This window comes from Aulonocara sp. 'chitande type north' Nkhata Bay, linkage group LG3, assembly GCF_057382095.1.
Source record: "Aulonocara sp. 'chitande type north' Nkhata Bay isolate Kocher_YH1m ecotype deep benthic linkage group LG3, A_spYH_male_GT1.1, whole genome shotgun sequence".
In the NCBI taxonomy this organism is placed as follows: Eukaryota; Metazoa; Chordata; class Actinopteri; order Cichliformes; family Cichlidae; genus Aulonocara; species Aulonocara sp. 'chitande type north' Nkhata Bay.
Genome location: NC_141346.1, coordinates 30,961,528 through 30,981,146, shown reverse-complemented (window position 1 = coordinate 30,981,146; position 19,619 = coordinate 30,961,528). Strand labels below are relative to the sequence as shown.

The following is a 19,619-nucleotide window of genomic DNA, read 5'->3' as shown; positions in this document are numbered from 1 at the left end:
CTGGTGCAGGTCTACAATACTTTTCCTGGTGTCCTTCGAAAGCTCTTTGGTCTTGGCCATGGCGGAGTTTGGAGTCTGACTGTTTGAGGCTGTGGACAGGTGTCTTTTATACAGATGATGAGTTCAAACAGGTGCCATTTATACAGGTAACGAGTGGGGGACAGAAAAGCTTCTTACAGAAGACGTTACAGGTCTGTGAGAGCCAGAGATTTTCCTTGTTTGAGGTGACCAAATACTTATTTTCCACCCTGATTTACGAATAAATTCTTTACAAATCCTACCATGTGAATTCATGGATTTTTTTTTCACATTCTGTCTCTCACAGTTGAAGTGTACCTCTGGTGCAAATTACTGACCTCTGTCATCATTTTTAGTGGGGGAACTTGCACAATCGGTGGCTGACTAAATACTTTTTTGCCCCACTGTATATCAGATGAGGAGTTTGGAGAGTTTCAGAGTTGTCTCTGTTGTCATGGTTTTAGTTTGAATTTTTAGTTTGAATTTGGTTGTGAAATATCAGAAGACATTTAATTATTTACAAAACAATGTTTAGTAGTTCTTTGAGGAGCAATAAGTTACTACCAAAATGACTCTGAGTGTTTTTTATTCAGTTTTAAGAAAAACTATTTTCTTTCTAACTCACCAGCAAGCAAAAAGCAGAAACGAAGACTGATTTTGAGTCTTTGATGTTGAGATAAAACTTCTGTATCTTCCATCTTGCCATCTGTAAACAACAGCTTCCTCCTGACGTGTGATTGGATCTTCACGTCAGTCACCTCCCTGTTGTGCTGAGATGATCATATTCATCTCGACTCAGATGACGGTGGGGTTCAGGCTGGAGGTGGGGCTAGAACACTCAGTTATATCAACTTTTGTTTCCATGTGACAAGGCAAGATGAAATCACCAGCTGGAGTAGCCACGATAGGCTGAAGAGATGGTAAATGGACTGATTGTTATATACCACTTTTCTACTCGCCCGTTCTCAAAGCACTGTGTACAACAAGCCTCATTCACCCCATTCACACCCACTCATATAAGCACTTCTAACATCAAGTGCAATCTAACCAACATTCACACATTCACACTCTGATAAACTCATCGGAGGGCAACTTGGGGTTAGTATCTTGCCCAAGAATATTTGGCATGCACACTGGGGAACCCAAGAATCGAATCACCAATCTTCCAATCAGTAGTTGATCTGCACTGCCACCTGAGCCACAGACACCCGCAACCACATAAAACTGACCTGAGTACAGGGGGGGAAATGAAAGTAATTTAAATTTTATATTAAAAAAACAAAGAAGAAAATTCTCACTGGTGTTGAACTTCTCAGTAAAATTAAACACTATCCGTGACCAGTGTTGGGGAGTAACGGAATACATGTACCGCCGTTACGTATTTAAAATATAAAATATGAGTAACTGTATTCCGTTACAGTTACCATTTAAAAAGGTGGTATTCAGAATACAGTTACTTTGTTGAAATAAATGGATTACACTGCGGTACTTTCCTGTTTCATTTTGTTGCGGGTCAGGACTGTTTGGGTTTTGTTTGACAGCTACGCTCTGTTGTTCCAGGCGGCAGCGTTACAGTTGCCATGGTTACAGGGTGACGCTCTCTCTCTCTCTGCGACTGTGTGTTTCCTGGGTGAGAGAGCGCCTTTTCGTTGTTGTTGTTGTTGTGCTAAGCTAACAGGCAGAATGCTACAAGCATAGCTATGGGTGGCTGTAGCTCAGGTGGCAGAGCAGGTCAGCCACTAATCAGAAGGTCGGTGGTTCGATCCCAGGCTGCCTCCTGGCTGCATGCCAAATATCCTTGGGCAAGATACTAACCCCATGTTTGCCTACTGGTGGTGGTCAGAGGGCCCGGTGGCGCCAGTGTCCGGCAGCCTCGCCTCTGTCAGTGCGCCCCAGGGCAGCTGTGGCTACAATGTAGCTTGCCATCGCCAGTGTGTGAATGTGTGTGTGAATGGGTGAATGACTGAATGTAGTGTGAAGCGCTTTGGGGTCCTTAGGGACTAGAAAAGCGCTATACAAATGCAGGCCATTTACCATAGCTCTAAAGAATGTAGCATCATGGGCAGTGTAGTCCGTGCTGCAGGAGAATGGACTGCCATACACGTTATGTGTCTGTGAGCGCGAGGAGGGAGAAAAAGGAGAGTGGAAAGGTACGAGTTGTCGTCGAGGAAAAACGGGAGCTGGAAGCATGTAAATATAATAATAACCACTTCAGCCAAGAAGAGTGCCTGACGAGCCCAGTTGTAAGTAAGCTATTAAGACTCGACTGTACACCGTGTTCGTGTTTTCCTCCGAAAACAATAAGTTTCGTTGGAGCAGCCTTTCAACGCCTCTCTCTGTCTCTCGCAAGAAAAGTTGACCCACACAACAAAGTAAAGCTATTTTTCGGCTACGTGCCGACAGGGACCCCGCCGTATTAGTCAGAGGTCCCTTTACTACAGTTCGGAGTCGTGGACCTTCAGTAACAGTAATAAATCACACAGCAATAGTACATTCACGTTGTTGTAAAAAGCATGATAATATATTAAGTAATCCAAAGTATTCAGAATACGTTACTGTCATTGAGTAACATAACGGAATACGTTACAGAATACATTTTGGGGCATGTATTCTGTATTCTGTAATGGAATACATTTTAAAAGTAACCTTCCCAACACTGTCCGTGACTTCATATCAACTTTTATATATAACTTTTATAACTTCACAAAAAGATCAGTCACAATCATGAATGATCTGAGACATACGTTGGAAAGCACCATGACTCACTCTCTCAGTCCCCAAAGATGGAACATAAAACTACAATGTGGTTTTCATCTTGGTTGGAGAACACTGGACCAGCTCTTTGTACTCTTGAGGATATTTAAAGGTGTGTGGGAATTTGAATTTGTGGACCTGGAAAAGGCATTTGATCGTCTTGAATATAGAGTGTTTGGCCCATTGCTACGAGCCATTTGGTCCCTGTACAACTATTGCAGGAGCTCCAATGCTTCACAAGATTGACTCGATCCCTGTCAGTGTTGTACTCCACCATTGGGGTTCTAAATCACTGATTCTGTTTCTAATTTTTATGGGTAGTTTTACTGCGTAACAAGGTGATGGAAGGTTTCCACTTTGGGTGACCTCAGAATATCATCTTTGTTTTTTGCAGATGATGGGGTTCTATTCACTACATTAGGTGGTGTCCTAGTGCTAGAGCAGTTCATAGCAGAGTGTGAAGCGGTGGAAATGAACATCAGCACCTCCAAATCTGAGTCTATGGTCCTAAGCTGGAAAAGCTGGAGCGGTTTAAGAATCACGAGTCCAACATCATCATCACGTTTGCGGATGACACAACCATCATAGGTCTCATCACAGGCAACGATGAGACGGCCTATAGAGAGGAGGTGATGGCGCTGTACGAGTGGTGTCTGGAAAATAACCTGACTCTCAACATCAGCAAACCTAGAGAAATAATAGTGGACTACCGGAAACGACCGGTCAGGGAACACCAGCCCATCCACATCAACGGTGTCAAGGTCGAAAGGGTCAGCAGCTTCAAATTCCCTGGAGTCAACATCACCGAGGACTTCTCCTGGACCCTTCACACAGACACTGCTATCAGGAAGGCTCGCCAGCGGCTTTATTTCCTGAGGAGGCTGAGGAAGTTTGGCATGAACGCCAACATCACCTCAAATTTTTACAGGTGTGCAATTGAGAGCTTGCTGACGAGCTGCATCACAGTTTGTTACGGAAGCTGCTCTGCCGGCAGCCGTAAATCACTACAGAGGGCGGTGAAGGCAGCAGAGCACATCACTGGTACGAGGCTTCCTGCCATTCAGGACATTCATCTCCATCGATGCCTCCGTAAAGCACACAGCATCATCAAGGACCACAGCCACCCAGCACATCAGCTGTTCTCCTTGTTACCATCTGGCAGACGTTACAGGAGTCTGTCTGCTCGGACTACAAGACTTAAAAACAGTTTTACCACCAAGCCGTACAACACCTCAACCACAACACTTAAACACACACAACACAGCACTCAGAAGCTACCCTGCAGCTTCACAAGTACTCTGTTTAATCTGCACTGGTCACTTCACTTTATTGTCATTGATATTTATATTTAAAAGTGCAATACTGTAATTTTCTGCTGCTCATTCCTGTGCAATATCCCATCTGCCCTCCCGTCATATTTCTTTTCAAGATTTTCTTATTTAATCACTAGTGTACATATATTTATATTTATAGATACATATATATTTAGTCATCTTTTCTCTTTTACCATGTCTCTCTAACAATTTGCTCTTTACTATTTTTCTATTTTTTTATTATTTTATTTTCTTATATTTTCTTATATTTTCTCCTACTGTACCATTCTGCTGAGTGACTGCTGCTCGTCAAACACATTTCATTGCATTGTTGACCCTGTGCTAACTTGCATATGACAAATAAAACTGAAAACTGAATCTGGGGATGTTGTTCATGCACGTAGAGATGTGCGCATCTCTGCTTAGACTGCTGTCCCTATGACCTACATAATAGATATACAGGAATATTTGAAAAAACTTTTTCATGACTCATACCCCAAAATTCACCTATTTTTTTTTTTTTTTAAATAAGTCAATTTAACAGAGAACAGGCATGTTTCACAGTTGGCTGGTAGATTAAAAACCAGAAACTTGTCACTGAAAGGTAAAAAGTTTCTGGTTTTTGAGTGAAGCTACACCCCCACGCTGCCCACTGCAAGCCTCATTCCTAGCAACAGCCAGATTGCATCACTTTGAAAGGCGTAGTGCTCTGTGGTAGAGCCCACGATTACCCATGCAGAGTGATATGAGTCAGCAATAACTGCTAACATTATCAAATTAGCTTTATCTGCAGATCCTAAAATCGTCTCTGCCTGTTTGAACATCTTCACAAGAAGACAAATCATCTTCTACAGTCAGGTCCTGGGCATACTTGTTTTAATCGTAACAGTGTCAAGTGTGTAAATGAGGACATTACTGGATGCCACGTAATATTCCAGGATATGTCATTGTTTCCATGCTGAATCAACCCCAGAGAAGAGACACAACTGAAACCCAAAAACATCAGGTCTTTATAAAAATTAAAGTGGCTGCCTGCAATAACCATTGTTACGTGCTTTGCATTGGGACCCTCTTCTTTCTCCTCTCCTCTGTTTTTGTAAAGGAGCAGCAGTGTTTAGTAGCAGAAAGAAGAGTGTGAGAGTAATGACTCATGAAAGAGGGGGAGCTGAACACGAAGTTTTGCAGCCTAGAGCCACCCATGCTGATTAGTCACCAAATACTACCCCACCACCTCTACCATTACAAATAAAGGAACACATAAATGTGTGTGTCTGTGTGTATATGCATTGTAGTTTACCTTCAACAGGTAGGAGGGCAATAACAAACTAAAAAGCCAGCAATTAAATTTGAGAAATACTCTAACTCCACAATATTCATGTCAATATGAAAAGCAAACATTAAAAGTTGTGCTTTCAAGGAACTCAGCCTGCCCACCTGAGGCTTGTAGCTATTTGACAAAGGGTAAAACCTGTTGTGTAACTTGATGGTGGCTCTCTCACTTTGTTGACCTACTTCAACTTCAGCCTCTGCACTCTCACATAAAACAGGGGAAGGTGACCTAGGTGTTGAAATGGCAGTGAGATTTGTGAAACAAAGAGCTAAATTTTCACCTTCATCATTATCATGGCTGAAACTGAAATATAAATGTTTAAGAAAAAGTGGATGAACGTTACCACACAGAGGAAACTTGACAGTGCTGTTGAAATAACATGGATTTATTTTTTTAATGTGTTCTTCCACACATGTGACAGGTGAGCTGTTAGATTGTAGTATTTCATTAATGACAAAATCACATTGTTTTGATCATGTTCTGGAGAGTTTGTGGAAGTGAGTTTTTACATTTTGTTTTATCAAGTTATTTATTTGTTTGTTTGGTCATTTAAATTCAGAATAAGTCTGGCAATTAAAAACAAAAAGAAAAAAGTCCTCATAGGTGCTGAACTTCCCTGTGCAGTTAAAAACTTGTAAGTTTATTAAAAGAAGATTAAGAACAAAGTTTACAATGTGCAGCATCAATCCATTTTCTTGTCAACATAACCAAGAAAAAAAGATGTGGTCACTTCAGAGATGTAAATGACAATGACATAACTACTGGTTCTTTGAAAAGAGCAATCAGTCAAAGAGTCACCAGATCTCCTGATTCTTGCTGTATTTTATATGTTTTGTGGTGATCCTACTTTATTTTGTGTTTTGTGTATTTTAATCATCTATTTTTGATACACATTGGAAACAATCTTGACTCCGACATTATTGTGCTTTGTGTTAATTCTAAACAGATAAACATCGCATCAAAATCACACAGGCCATCATCAAAGTTTTCCTGATGATGCTTTCAAAAGTCTTTTTTTTTCAGTAACTGTAGCATCTTGAATGGTAAATGGCCTGTATTTATATAGCGCTTTACTAGTCCCTAAGGACCCCAAAGCGCTTTACATATCCAGTCATCCACCCATTCACACACATGTTCACACACTGGTAATGACAAGCTACATTGTAGCCACAGCCACCCTGGGGCGCACTGACAGAGGTGAGGCTGCCGGACACTGGCGCCACCGGGCCCTCTGACCACCACCAGTAGGCAACGGGTGAAGTGTCTTGCCCAAGGACACAACGACCGAGACTGTCCAAGCCGGGGCTCGAACCGGCAACCTTCCGATTACAAGGCGAACGCCCAACTCTTGAGCCACGATCGCATCTTCAATATGAGAAAGAGACAAGAAACTGAGTCACTGATGAACATGAGTCACCTCTCGTCCCTCTGTCTCCATCTCACCCTGCATGGACACAGCATGTGATACATCTATGGACATGTTATTTTAGAGTACAGCACTTTTGTACTCAATGTGTGCATGAACAGCACTTTATACAACATGTCCCATTTACACATCCATGCATGCACATTCAACTAAGTGCTTTTTCTTCAACATTCACACTGCAGAGTGACAAATGCACAAACTTACATATGTGTACATACATATATATGTGTGTATAAGTGTATATGTACGCATGTGTATGTATAACTTGTGCATATCTTTCTGGTGTAAATGTAAATGCCTGTGTTATTGGGTAGATACTTATGTTATAGTGTGTTACACACATTCCCTGAGTAGATATTCCTGAAACTTATGTCTATTTTTATCTACTTCTCTTATCCTAAAACAAACAATGTAAAACTACATGCTGCCAATGGAGAGATGCCAAACTGTGTTTCATTGTTCTGGTAACAGTGACAATAAAGATCTAATCTATTTTTTTTTTTTTTTGTCTTTTCCTCCTTTTGATTTACTGAAAAAAAAAAATGAAATTACAGCAAAAACCTGACGTCTTCAGTTGAATCAAGTAGGTCAGCAGCTATGAGTCTCTTCTTTCCTTCTGACACAAAGTGAAAACTGAATCACAGAGAAGCAGCAGGTTCACCTATCCAGTCAGAGTGTAATGCTCTGTGGTTAAGTCCAGGCTCACGCGATGAGTAATATCAGTCAATTGTAACTGCTCACATGTACAATTCTTTATCACTTATCTCACCTTTCAATTTTATGTGTAACATTTAAATTACTGTAGTTATTATGGCAACTTGTGAGAGGTAATAATGGTTCTTTTTTTGGTATTTTGGTGTATATACCAAAAAAAACTGAGTAAAAAAGTTGTTGTTATAAGACATTTTAAGAGAAACCATAGCCTGTCACACACTCACATCCCAGAGAGACCGAAGAACACTACACAACCAGAAACCAGGGTCAGGCTTGTGTTTTTGTGTTAGTTTCTAGAGGTAGCTCAGGTTTCAGAGCTTTGGATGGTGAACATCAGCTGTTGATTCAAATAAGCTGGTGGTGAAGCTTCAACTTCTGAACTTTGAATAACAAGTTTAAAAAGCAGGTTCTCCACTGGCACTGATGGCACTCTTGGGCATTTGAGTTGACCAAAGATACCAGGAGAGTCGGTGCGGCTGAACGATGAGGCTGTGTGGATAGGGAAAACCCACATTTGTCTCACACAAGCCCTGAGTGGCTGTGCCTACACAGGGCCAACAGCACTGTGTAGGCATCGAGATTACTACTTGAGGTCAGTGTTGTGGGTTGAATTCTGCTGCTAAATGCTGAGGGCAAGCGTATGACTGGAAACAGGTTTATACATTTAATGCATTTAATTCTAAGAAATTGGCAGAGGTTGGAGGATAAGTGAATAAACCAGTTAAATAATTTGGAATTCCCCATCTAAACCTGCTGCTAAAGAAGGCGCATCATTGTTCAGTGCAGAGGCGGGGGCAGACATTTGATACACCTGGGGCTTAAAACAGGACTACAACAGTTCAAAATCAGGACTACTTGGGACTTAACCAAGACAGAACCACAATCAGAACTAGATGAAAGTAGCACTAAAAATCATCATAGACCTGCACTACACTTATTTTTTAATTCTACCAAAGTACACTATTTAGACTGAGAAAGGTTTATATAATTATTTAGCCTCGTTGTGCAAACAAGCCTGCATAACTTAGTAAATGTAGAATTTGAAAAATAACAAACCTAAAAAGAAACACTAGGTACGAGATACATGAGGACCTATGATACGGTGATACTTTTGGTAAACAACCATTTGACTAACATGTGTGTCTCACCTGCTCTTGTTCATCTCTGTTCTGTCCTCATTCTCCATCTCCCACTCTGTTCCTCTCTCTCCCTCTTTGTGCTGACAGTCATCAAATATACAGTTGAAACCAGATATTCACAAACTCTTCAGATAAAAACACTTTTTTAATTGTAACATCAAATCAGACTAAATGTTTATTTTTTTAGATTGATAAATATAAAAACATATTTGTTAACTTTAAGAGTAAAGAGAGAAACTATCTGTGTTTCTTAATTGTAAATGGCACCAAATTGTATTCAAAATTGAGCCACAATGGAGCTCCACAATTCTTCTTCTGGTGTTTTGGTTGACATCTCCTGATGTTCCCATGTCACAGAAACAGGCTCTGTGTTTTGCCTTATATGCATCCACAGCTGTGCCACCAATTTACTCACATGGACTCTACTAACCAATCAGAAGCTTCTTCAGCTCAGAATGGAATAGTCTGCAGTTTTCTTATTAATTAACAATAAACTTAGTGTATATGTGCTCCTAAATTTGATGAAAGTGATAAAAAAATAGACAGCTCTGTCTCTCTTTATTCTGACATTCAACTAATTCAAAAGATATTTCAATATTTATTTATCCAGAACAAAACAAGTTTACTTTAAATTGATGTTGTACAGTAAAAAATGTTCTTGTGTTTTCCATAAAGTGTATGTAAATATCTGGTTTAAACTGTGAATATACTGCTGTGTATTGAAGTTCCTCTTGTTTTGCATAGAAATATACTGAACAACATACAAAGCATAATATATAAAATACTACCAGAGTTTTTTCTTTGAAAGAAGCCCCTTATGTCCATTCTTGTATATCAGTGCATTACTGAAACTGATTTATTTAGCCGTGGAGGGAAACAACTGAAAATATGAAATAAACACACATGTAAGCTAAGACTCTCTAAAGAAACAACATTGTTGTTGTTCGGATTTTCATTTCGCCATTTGTTGATTCACTCGAAGAACAAGTAACGTAATATTGGTCAAGTGATCAGTTTGATATCAATCTTTCGTGATACACCGTCATATTTACATTATTTGTACAGTACGAATGATTTGCTTTCCTGTCAAACTTCAGTTCTCCTCTGTCTGCCTGGCTGCGTTTCTCCAACAGCTCACTAACAGGCGGCAGCTGCCCCGCCCCCTCGCTCAGTCACTTAGTGCCTGAGCTCGGATCATACCAATATGGGGGATTCACGCACAGTCGTAAATTCCCACAGTGTGCACTATGTGCTTCGAATATTGTGTGTAGCTTTTGTTTTATACAGTTGTCAGCCAGGCATCTAACTATGAAAAAATTACACTCCAAAAGACCCCGGGCTTCTGAAAAAACAACCCGGGCTTAAGCCCAGTAAGCCATCCCCCCGCTCCGCCACTGGTTCAGTGCATCAAGGTTTTGTTAAATTAAAATGAACTGCAGTTAATTTTTAATTTTTTTTTTTTAAATTGCAACACAAATTGATTTCTGAGCCATAAGAATAAAGAGAGGAAACGTTAAAGTTCATACTTTATAAATCAGAAACAGCAATGTTTGAAAGAGACCGACCTTTATTTTTAAATAAAATTAAAAAAAAAATGCAACCTCTTAAAAACAGCATTAACATAAATCAGCTTTGATGACATTGGTTATTATTTTAGTCAAAGACAGCTGCCCTGCTCAAAGCACTTTAGTTATGACTGTAAAGTAACTGAAGGGCTTTTTAAAGTTCACTAGATTAAAAAAAACAAAAATCTACCACTAAAAATATTATTTTTATCTATCTATCTATCTATCCATCCATCCATCCATCTATAAAACTAAAAATAACCGCAGAAAAGAACGTCGACCTAAATGCTTCTCTGTGTCCTTGTACAGGTTTCCTCACATGAAACTAACTTGGACAGAAGATTTGCTCAAACAGTCACGAAAAATATTTTTAGAGTTCTGCTCTACAGCAGACCACTTCACGCTTTTGAAGTTTGATCCCAGAAGTCAACTTTGGCACCAAGGATGGTTGTTCTTTCACTGTCTTGTTTAAACCAGGGGTTCAGCGTGACTCCCAAGAAATTACAAGACATTGTGAAATCCTCCTGCTGCAGAGCCACCGTATCCACATGAGGCTGGAAACGTTGTTGCTTTGAATCCTTAAACAAAAAATTAAGTGAAGTGGGTGATGCTTTCACCTCTGTAAATGTTTCCAATTTGTCCAAGAGTCACCTATGAAGTTGCACTCGCAAGCTGGAGTAAGAAAGAACAGACACACAGTTTTCCTTGATTTCCATCCTTCAGCCATGAGGTAAATGCATAAAATCAAAGATTCAAGTATTTTACATACTTCTGTTTTTCTACGCTTTGACTCAATGAACCAGCCTCCTGCGACTGCGACACAGAGCAGCAAAAAAAAAACGAAAACCACAAGTGGGATCAGTCGGCTCCGACGGGTCATACCACCTGCCAGGAAAAACCAAACAGAGATGAGATCTACTGTAAGACACAACATGAATGTCACATTTATTAAACTACCAAGCACAGAAGTTACATAACAGTTAAATAAAGTTTGAATTACTGAGATATCACTGCTGATGGTCAGGACTGGTAGCTTTATTGCTTCACAGAAAGACAACAGATCAGAGCTGCTTAAGGAAAGTACACTACACTTCCTGTATGTGCTTCAATTTAAGAGGTGCACATGTTAAGGACAACAAAGAGAGGGTGCCACCAGTGAGAGAAAACCACACCCTAAAGATGATTTTGATCCAGCTGTAAACTGGTTATTTTAAGGCTTTTTAACTGTCTTGATTTGTTCCTCATGTTCTCACCTTTACTGTGAAACTCTTCTGCCAGATTAGGAGTTTGGAGAGTTTCAGGATGCAGTGGTGTCTCTGTTGTCACAGTTTTAGCTGAATTTAAGTTTGGCAGAACAGAAGATTTTAAATTATTTACAATATATTCAAATATTCTTCAATGAGCAAAAATAAGTTGTTGGTAAAATAACCCAAGTACGCAGTAAGTTTAAAACCAAACAACAAAAATCTTTTCAGTCTGACTCACCAACAATCAGATGAACAATTGAAGACTTTGTTTGACTCTTTAACTTTGGGATGAAACATCTGTATCTTCCTTCATCTTCTTGTGTCACATTAGTGATTCTTAGTGAGATGTTTCCTTCTCTCAGGCCGTCTGTGAACAACGCCGTCCTCCCGACGTACGATGGGATCTTCATGTCAGTCATCTCCCTGTTGTGCCTGTATAGATGTACATATTCCATATTACGATCAGGCCTCGACCACTCCACCGTCAGTCCCACCACGTTAAACTTTGGCTCTACGTGACACGGCAGGATGACATCATCACCTGGAGCAGCTACGATAGGCTGAGGAGATCCAACCACATGTAACTGACCTGAGGAGGAGAAAAATAAAGAAAATAAAGAAATACATCCTGCTGAAAACCAAGTTAAGTATTACAATTCAAAAAAATGTCTTTAATGATGTTAAAACTTTCCAGTGCGAAAATAACAACTTTCCATGAAATTATATCCAACTTTTTAGTATAAAATGTGACTAAGAGCAAACTTTACTTTGTACCACTTGATTCAGGAAAAGAAAAATCTTTAAACTGACACAGAAACTAGAAACTTCTATAGTGAAATGCTCAAACCTGACTAATAGATTCAGCTCAGTTATTTATGATTTAAACATCTGTTGCACTTTTTGTTTATGATTCCTCTTTGTGGAAATCTGAAATGAGAAATATCAGAAGATTTGATTTTAGCCGTTATTTCCGAGCACAATATATATAGGCCTGTATACGAAAAGAAATAGCTAAACTCTGATAGCATAATAATAAAAAAAATTGAGCTTCCTTTCTAAACCCGTAGCATAACTTTACACAGAAGAGTAAGGCACAATTTTTGGTGCAGTATTTTTAGACTAATTTACACTTGAATACAGCGTCTGCTTTTATTTACAGTGTGAAACATCTGCAACATCAGCCAGTATAACAGACTGCTGCTACATCATCACTGAGTTTGCCACTGTTTTTAAATACTCCCATTAAATTATATAGCGGCAACTCTCGGTCCTTCTTTGCCGCTTCTGCAGAACGTAAAGTTTCTGACTTGTGCTCTTGTTAAGTCGCTTGGATGTCTTCCAGTAGCAAAAAACGAGGCGAAGGAAAAAAGGGGCAAAACATTTATTTTCCATACAAATCGAAAGGTACAAAACAAATGCCTCTGGTGGGAGCTCCGTTTGTATTCCCTTTATGTTACAACAAAAAATAACATTAAAAAAAACATCAAAAAACTGTTGCTCCACGTCCTGCTTGCTTACCTAACCTTTTACCCACGCCCGGGCCAAATACACACCCCTTTTACGACATCTATCAACACTTTACAACAACAACAACAGACTAACAAAGCAGGATTAATTTATGGAGCACAGCATATTACATTATAACATAAAATGATCAAGATTATAATAGAAACTTAAAGATCATGACAAATACTTAAATATGGCATGATGTAACTGAGTAAAATATTGGCCTGGACTTGGCTCCAACAAATTATATTTGTAACTAAAGCAAGTTTAATAATTTGCATCATTGACAGGCGCTCAAGGTGCATCGGAAACACTAGAAAAATACGACTAACATGAATTAAAGCTTAAACAAAACTGGACTCATATGGCAGAGCAATCTTACCTTCAACAGGTGAGAGAGCGAAAAGCAGCATAAAGGTGAGCTTTAAAGCTGAGAGAGACACACTGCACCTAAACTCTGCTACATCCATCTACAGTGAGTGTGAGACAGACGCTGACTGACAGCAGCTGATAAATACAAGTCTGTCTCTCTCCCTCCGCCCACTTCGCAACAATTTTAAAGCGCTGTCCCAGCCCCCCCTGCCCCCTGTATTTACCTGTTTCCAGGTGCCATTAATAATAATAATAATAATAATAATAATAATAATAATAACAACACAAGATTGCATAAATGTTAGCAGGAATTTTAGTGCCAGAAAAACAGGAGGTTTTCTGCAACAGTAAAGGAAGCCTGAAAAACTCCAAGTCAAGTAACGGGAAATTCCTATTAATTACTGTCTGCTTGTTTAAAGTAAACAGTAAAAAGTTAACAGCCCACAAAAGTCAAAAGCAGCAGTTAGTTCCTCTTTATTTCACACACTGCTGTCGTGCAGCAAGAGTTGCACAACAGCTGAATGACAGAGAAGAAGCAGCTCACCTGTTCAGACAGGAGCTTAATTAGCTGATCGTCAGCACCATTCTCTTCATGGAGACGAGAAAAAATTATAAAACAGGCTGTTTTCTTCAGTAACATGAAGGAAGGAAGCGCTTCATGTGCGGCTCTGAGTCTGAAAGTGAAAATAAAATAATAAGAAGGAGCAGTTTCGTCATACTGACGTGGGTTTAGTTTCCATTTTGTCTACTCCCGCTTTTAAACATGTTTTAAAGTTTTAGTTTTAGTTAAAGTTTTGTGTTTCCAGCGTAATAATCTTAATCCACACACATATTAATTCTCTTTACATCTTATCCAGTTCAGGGACCTGGTTCAGGGGAATTCAGAGAGAGGGTGGATGGAGTGAAGCTGATGACACAAGAGTGAGAGGTCTACACATCTACACCCACACTGTAGTGGGTAGGTGTAGATACTCACAGCCAAAGTCAAAGACACAATTCAGCCTTAAACCAGGGCGATTTTAGCCCATTCAAAATGAATCAAAGCACCCCCAAAGATTTCTTACTTTTTTTGACAATATCTGCTGTTTGTGTGACACACTACTAAAAATATAAAAAGCATTCAGTACTTGGTTGAGACGTAACATTTTAACAAAAAAAGTATAGATACCCCCCACACCCCCCACATCCCAAATGGTTTGTTCCAGAGTTGCCTCCATTTTTATAATTTTTTTTAATCAATATTTTGCGCATTTGTACATTTCAAGGACTCTATTTTTGGAGTGTATTTTGTATGTATCTGTATTATATTATACATACACATTAAAAGTGAATCTCTGTCCAAAAAAATGCACTCAGTTTACTTCTTACTCATCATCATCTTACAGCATCATTCATCATTTTCCCCCTGTAATGAAGGTTAAATATGTATTTTTTCTATTCCAATCCATTCTTCTTTTGCAGCATTTAAATAACCTTGATCAGATTTGATGGTTTTGTTACAGACTGTGAAAAAGTGTTTTGCTTTTCTTTCACAAATATGGGAATTAAATTGTGTTAAAATGTACAAAACAGTGATGTCATGTTTTGTGACGAGGACCCAGGCACAGAGAGACTTGGCAAATTTAAGAATCTTATGATTTAATAAAGAAATTTGCAGACTTGCACAGAGATGGTAAAATTATGATGACTGATAACAGAGATGAGGACAACAGACGATGAGGACAGGGAGGAACAGGGGTTTAAATACACCAAGGAGACAGGCAAAGAGAACTCGAGACAACTGGAGACATTTAAGGATGCAGGGACTGACAGAGACAGGGAAGAAGTCTCATTGTGACGAGTAAAGTTTATCTTGCCTGGCTGGGCATGCAGCTCTCTGGGTGCTCACTTTTTAAAAAAAGTGATCTTTGCAAACATTTCTGGCACAACTTCACCTGTTTCCAAGATACATGGATGAAAAAATCACAATGCAGGAACTCCAGCAACACTTAAAGGGAAAAGGAACAACTTCACTGTCCACTTTTAAAACACGTCTTAAAACCCATTTTTACTCTTTGGCTTATGACACAGTCTGACCCTGATTTTATTGTTTTAATCTAATGTGCTGATTTTATTGTTTTAAATGTGGTTTTTTTTGTTTATATATATATATATATATATATATATATATATATATATATATATATATATATATATATTTTACTTATCTTATTATTTTACATATTATTTTTTTAACATGCTCAATGTATCATGTTTGGCACGTCAAGTGTACAGCACTTTGTGTTCAGCTGGTGGCTGATCTGAAAGCGCTATATAAATAAATTGCTTGCTTGCTTGCTTACTGACTGACCAACGCCTTCCGGCTGTGACCTTGACCCTGATGAAGGCCACAACACGAAAATACGTTGGTCAGTCAATAAAGTTGTTCGTCTTCCTCCAAAAAGTGATCCTTAAAAAAATGACCAAAGATCATAGTTAATCTCCATGCTTTCTGAATTTTTTTCAGACTTTTTCTTTGAACACTGGCTGCTTTTTCACTTATTTTTCAGGCCAGTTCTTGTAAGCGGTATAGTCACAGGAATGTTTTTGTCTCTTAAGCAATACTGGTCTATGAAGGGTCCCAGCATGAAAAAGGGATCTAACTCAAGGGATGAACCAGTGTTTTGACTAAAAAAGACAAACAGACAACAAAGAACCAATTTAAATAGCATGTTTAGGCATTTTGTTACTAGCAACCTGTAAAACAAACGCCCAAAAACAAGCAAACAAAAAAAAATTGTTCCTAGTTTTATAGCTGAATCTATGATGAATCACCAAGGGTAGCACTGTTTATCAGGAATAAAGCTGTATTTTTGCACCAACAAGCTATTTTGTAAAAATACTATATTATTTAGCATGGTGTGCAGTGTTCTTCAAAAAAATATCTGAAACAATCTGAAAGGAATGTTCTCTGGAACATCAATAAGTGCCATTGCCGGATGGTGTGTTGCTGTGTCTCCCAGCACAGTCTGAGGAGCATGGAGCTGATTCCAGCAGACAGACAGTTACTCTAGGAAAGCTGGACAGGGAAATAGAAGGTCCTTAACCCATCAGCAGGACCATTACCTGCTCCTTTGTGCAAGGAGGAACAGGAGGAGCACTCCCAGAGCTACAGAATGACCTCAAGGAGGACACTGATATGAATGTCTCTGACCAAACAGTCCAAAACAGATTTCATGATGGTGGCCTGAGGGGCTGACGCCCTCTAGTGGGCCTGTGCCTATTAACTGGCACTGTGGAGCTCAACTGACATTTGCCTTAGGATACCAGAATTAGCATGGTTTGGAGTAGCCATGGAGAACGTTATGCTGCCTGTAACATCATTCAGCATAACCGGTTTTGTGGTCGGTCATCGATGGTCTGTGGAGGTATATCCATGCAGGCAGGAACATGCCCTGATGCTGTCCAGCATTCATACAAGCACATGGGGGGCCATACAAACTACTGAGTACCATTTTTAGATGATGCAATGAAATGTCAGCCTACCACATATTTTTTCTGCTTTGATTTTTAGGTTGTTCTTTGTAGTTTTATCATTTTCATTTCCATCAAACAATCATTTAGTCCCTAATGCATTACCCAGTCCACATGAGAGTAGATATCCAGCATCATCTTTGGTCTGTCACAACTGTAGGTCTCTCACTTTCCAACATCCAAAGATGCTCTGCATTCAGATCTGGTGACTGGAGGCCATTGGAGTGTTTTCCAGTCTTCTGTTGTCTACTTTTGGTGAGTCCATGTGAAATGTAGTCTTAGTTTCTTGTTCTTAGCTGAAAGGTGGGGTCCCCAGAGTGGTCTTCTGCTCCGGTAGCCTATCTGCTTCAAGGTCAGGTGTGTTGTGCTTTCAGAGATGCTCTTCTGCAGTAGCTTCTTTGTAATGAACAGTCAGGTGAGTTAATTTCCTGCTCACTGGATATTTTCTCAATGTTTGCTGTCTTGACCGTGTCTACGTGCCTAAATGCTTTGAGTTGTTGCTGATGTATTTGGCTGATTAGATATTTGGATTACTGTGACTAGCTGTGGAAGAGGTGTACCTAATAAAGTGGCTGCTGAATGTATGTAGCTGACTTTATTGGACTGTACAGTAATTGGTCCGATGTTCTCAGGTTGTATATATTTTCCTTATCTCTTTTCTGATAAATATAGTTTCACATGTTTTACTTTAACTTTTCATCAGTTTTGTAAAGTTTCAGAAAATCCTTCAGATCTGATTTTTGTTTCTGAAAATATGTTACTCTACAGGACGCCTACATTTTTGCAGAACTCTCTCTAAAGTCAGAAAGGTTTTGAGAAAAAAGTGTGGTGAAAGGTTTTTCTCTATTCATCATCGAGTTGAAGTCAATTATTGAATGTTCATTTGGCAATTTGTTTAGTATCTTCTGCACAGGTGAGTCTGTGTTATGAAAAATGCCCTGACTGTTTTGAGAACTGCATGAAGAGTGGTGAGATTGGCAAATCGACTGAATTGTCCAAATCTGAACATCTTCAGCTCGGCCTTCTGTCGTTCTGTCAGCGCCATCGTCTCCAAACCATAAATCATAGCAGGCTTCACTACCACCTCATGAACCTTCCCTTTCACTCTTGCTGCTCTCCTTCTGCCACAACTCAAACCTAAAACTCATCATCCCCCAAAACAACATGAGCAACAATATCATATTTTTAATCATGATATTTATTTATTTATTTATTTATTTATTTTGTAGTTGTGATTTTAAACAAACAAACATGTCACCACTCAATTACTTGAAACTTCAAAAACACAAAGAAATCCAATTTTGGAAATGACCACTAGGGGGCAGAGTCTATCAGCCTTCAGTTAATCCAAAATGCTGCAGCAAGAGTCCTGACAGGGACTAGAAAGAGAGAGCATATTTCTCCTGTTTTGGCTTCCCTTCATTGGCTTCCTGTTAAATCCAGAATTGAATTCAAAATTCTGCTCCTCACATACAAGGTCTTAAATAATCAGGCCCCATCTTATCTTAATGACCTTGTAGTACCATATCACCCTATTAGAGCACTTCGCTCTCGCTCTGCAGGCCTACTTGTTGTTCTTAGAGTATTTAAAAGTAGAATGGGAGGGAGAGCCTTCAGTTTTCAGGCCCCTCTTCTGTGGAACCAGCTTCCAGTTTGGATTCAGGAGACAGACACTATCTCTACTTTCAAGATTAGGCTTAAAACTTTCCTTTTTGCTAAAGCATATAGTTAGGGCTGGACCAGGTGACCCTGAATCCTCCCTTAGTTATGCTGCAATAGGTGTAGGCTGCCGGGGGATTTCCATGATGCATTGAGTTTTTCCTTTCCAGTCACCTTTCTCACTCACTATGTGTTAACAGACCTCTCTGCATTGAATCATATCTGTTATTAACCTCTGTCTCTCTTCCACAGCATGTCTTTATCCTGTCTTCCTTCTCTCACCCCAACCGGTCGCAGCAGATGGCCGCCCCTCCCTGAGCCTGGTTCTCTCTGTATATTGTACGATCTACTGTACAATATAAAGCGCCTTGAGGAGAATGTTGTTGTGATTTGGCGTTATAAAAATAAAATTGAATTGAATTGAATTAGAGTCATTTTCCATTTCAGAATGGTGCCACACTGTGAAACGATGATTATAGGTGAAGATTTCACAGATTGTAGTTTCACCTGAAAAGTTTTTTTTTTTTTGTATTATTGTAGAGTCTTTACCTTACAGTATAAAGCACATTAAAGCAACTGCTGTTGCTGTGATTTGGATGTAAAAATAAAATTAAAAAATTAAAATTAAAAAGTGAAGCCAGCTTGTGCCTCATTAAAGTCTCCTGCCGTCTCAGCCTTTTATCTTTTACTAGAAAAAATACTTCAGACGTGGGCGCGAATGGTGACTTTATACTGTCAAAATCAATGCGACTCTTAGAAATGACCTCAATAGATGTGAGGTTGCAGAGCTCGCCTTTTAATGTAAATAAATGAACTTATAATTAAATCTTGTACTGTGTTAGTTTTTAATCACATGACATTAGAGTCAAGCAAGAAATAGTTTTTAAATATTTGTTTTGTTTTTGTCTTAAAATGTCGCACAAGCTGAGGTTTCAGACTGAAACTGTGTTTGCACTTTCATTCAGTAAACTGGTTCTTTGCTCTGACAGACCACCAAATTAAAATGGAAGGACAACATTTATATTTACATATCTTATTTATTTAGACCACAGATTTGCTCTTT

The 19,619-nt window shown here is 39.2% G+C and overlaps 1 protein-coding gene across 2 annotated transcripts; it reads right to left on the bottom strand.

Moving 5' to 3' along the window:
- Window positions 1-10,333: 10,333 nt before the first annotated feature.
- Window positions 10,334-13,490, bottom strand: LOC147335110 (myelin-oligodendrocyte glycoprotein-like). 2 transcript variants are annotated; one of them, XM_086287452.1, is made up of 5 exons: window positions 13,395-13,490; window positions 11,745-12,095; window positions 11,513-11,593; window positions 11,029-11,144; window positions 10,334-10,931 (listed from the first exon to the last, which is right to left on the bottom strand). In XM_086287452.1, exons 1-5 carry the CDS (start codon window positions 13,480-13,482, stop codon window positions 10,911-10,913), a joined length of 657 nt encoding a protein of 218 aa, XP_086143578.1. In that variant the 5' UTR covers window positions 13,483-13,490; the 3' UTR covers window positions 10,334-10,910. The 2 variants fall into 2 exon arrangements, with proteins under 2 accessions (XP_086143578.1, XP_086143577.1); XM_086287451.1 differs by having other exon boundaries at window positions 10,334-11,144.
- Window positions 13,491-19,619: the final 6,129 nt, after the last annotated feature.

Bases quoted from the DNA above. Each gene is read 5' to 3' on its own strand.
- LOC147335110 (XM_086287451.1), bottom strand. From the start codon at position 13,482: ATGGATGTAGCAGAGTTTAGGTGCAGTGTGTCTCTCTCAGCTTTAAAG. The intron at 11,594-11,744 runs GTGAGTCAGACT...ACTTAAATTCAG, and splicing joins AATTGTTCATCTGATTGTTG to CTAAAACTGTGACAACAGAG. The intron at 11,145-11,512 runs GTGAGAACATGA...TTTTCCTGGCAG, and splicing joins AGAAGAGTTTCACAGTAAAG to GTGGTATGACCCGTCGGAGC.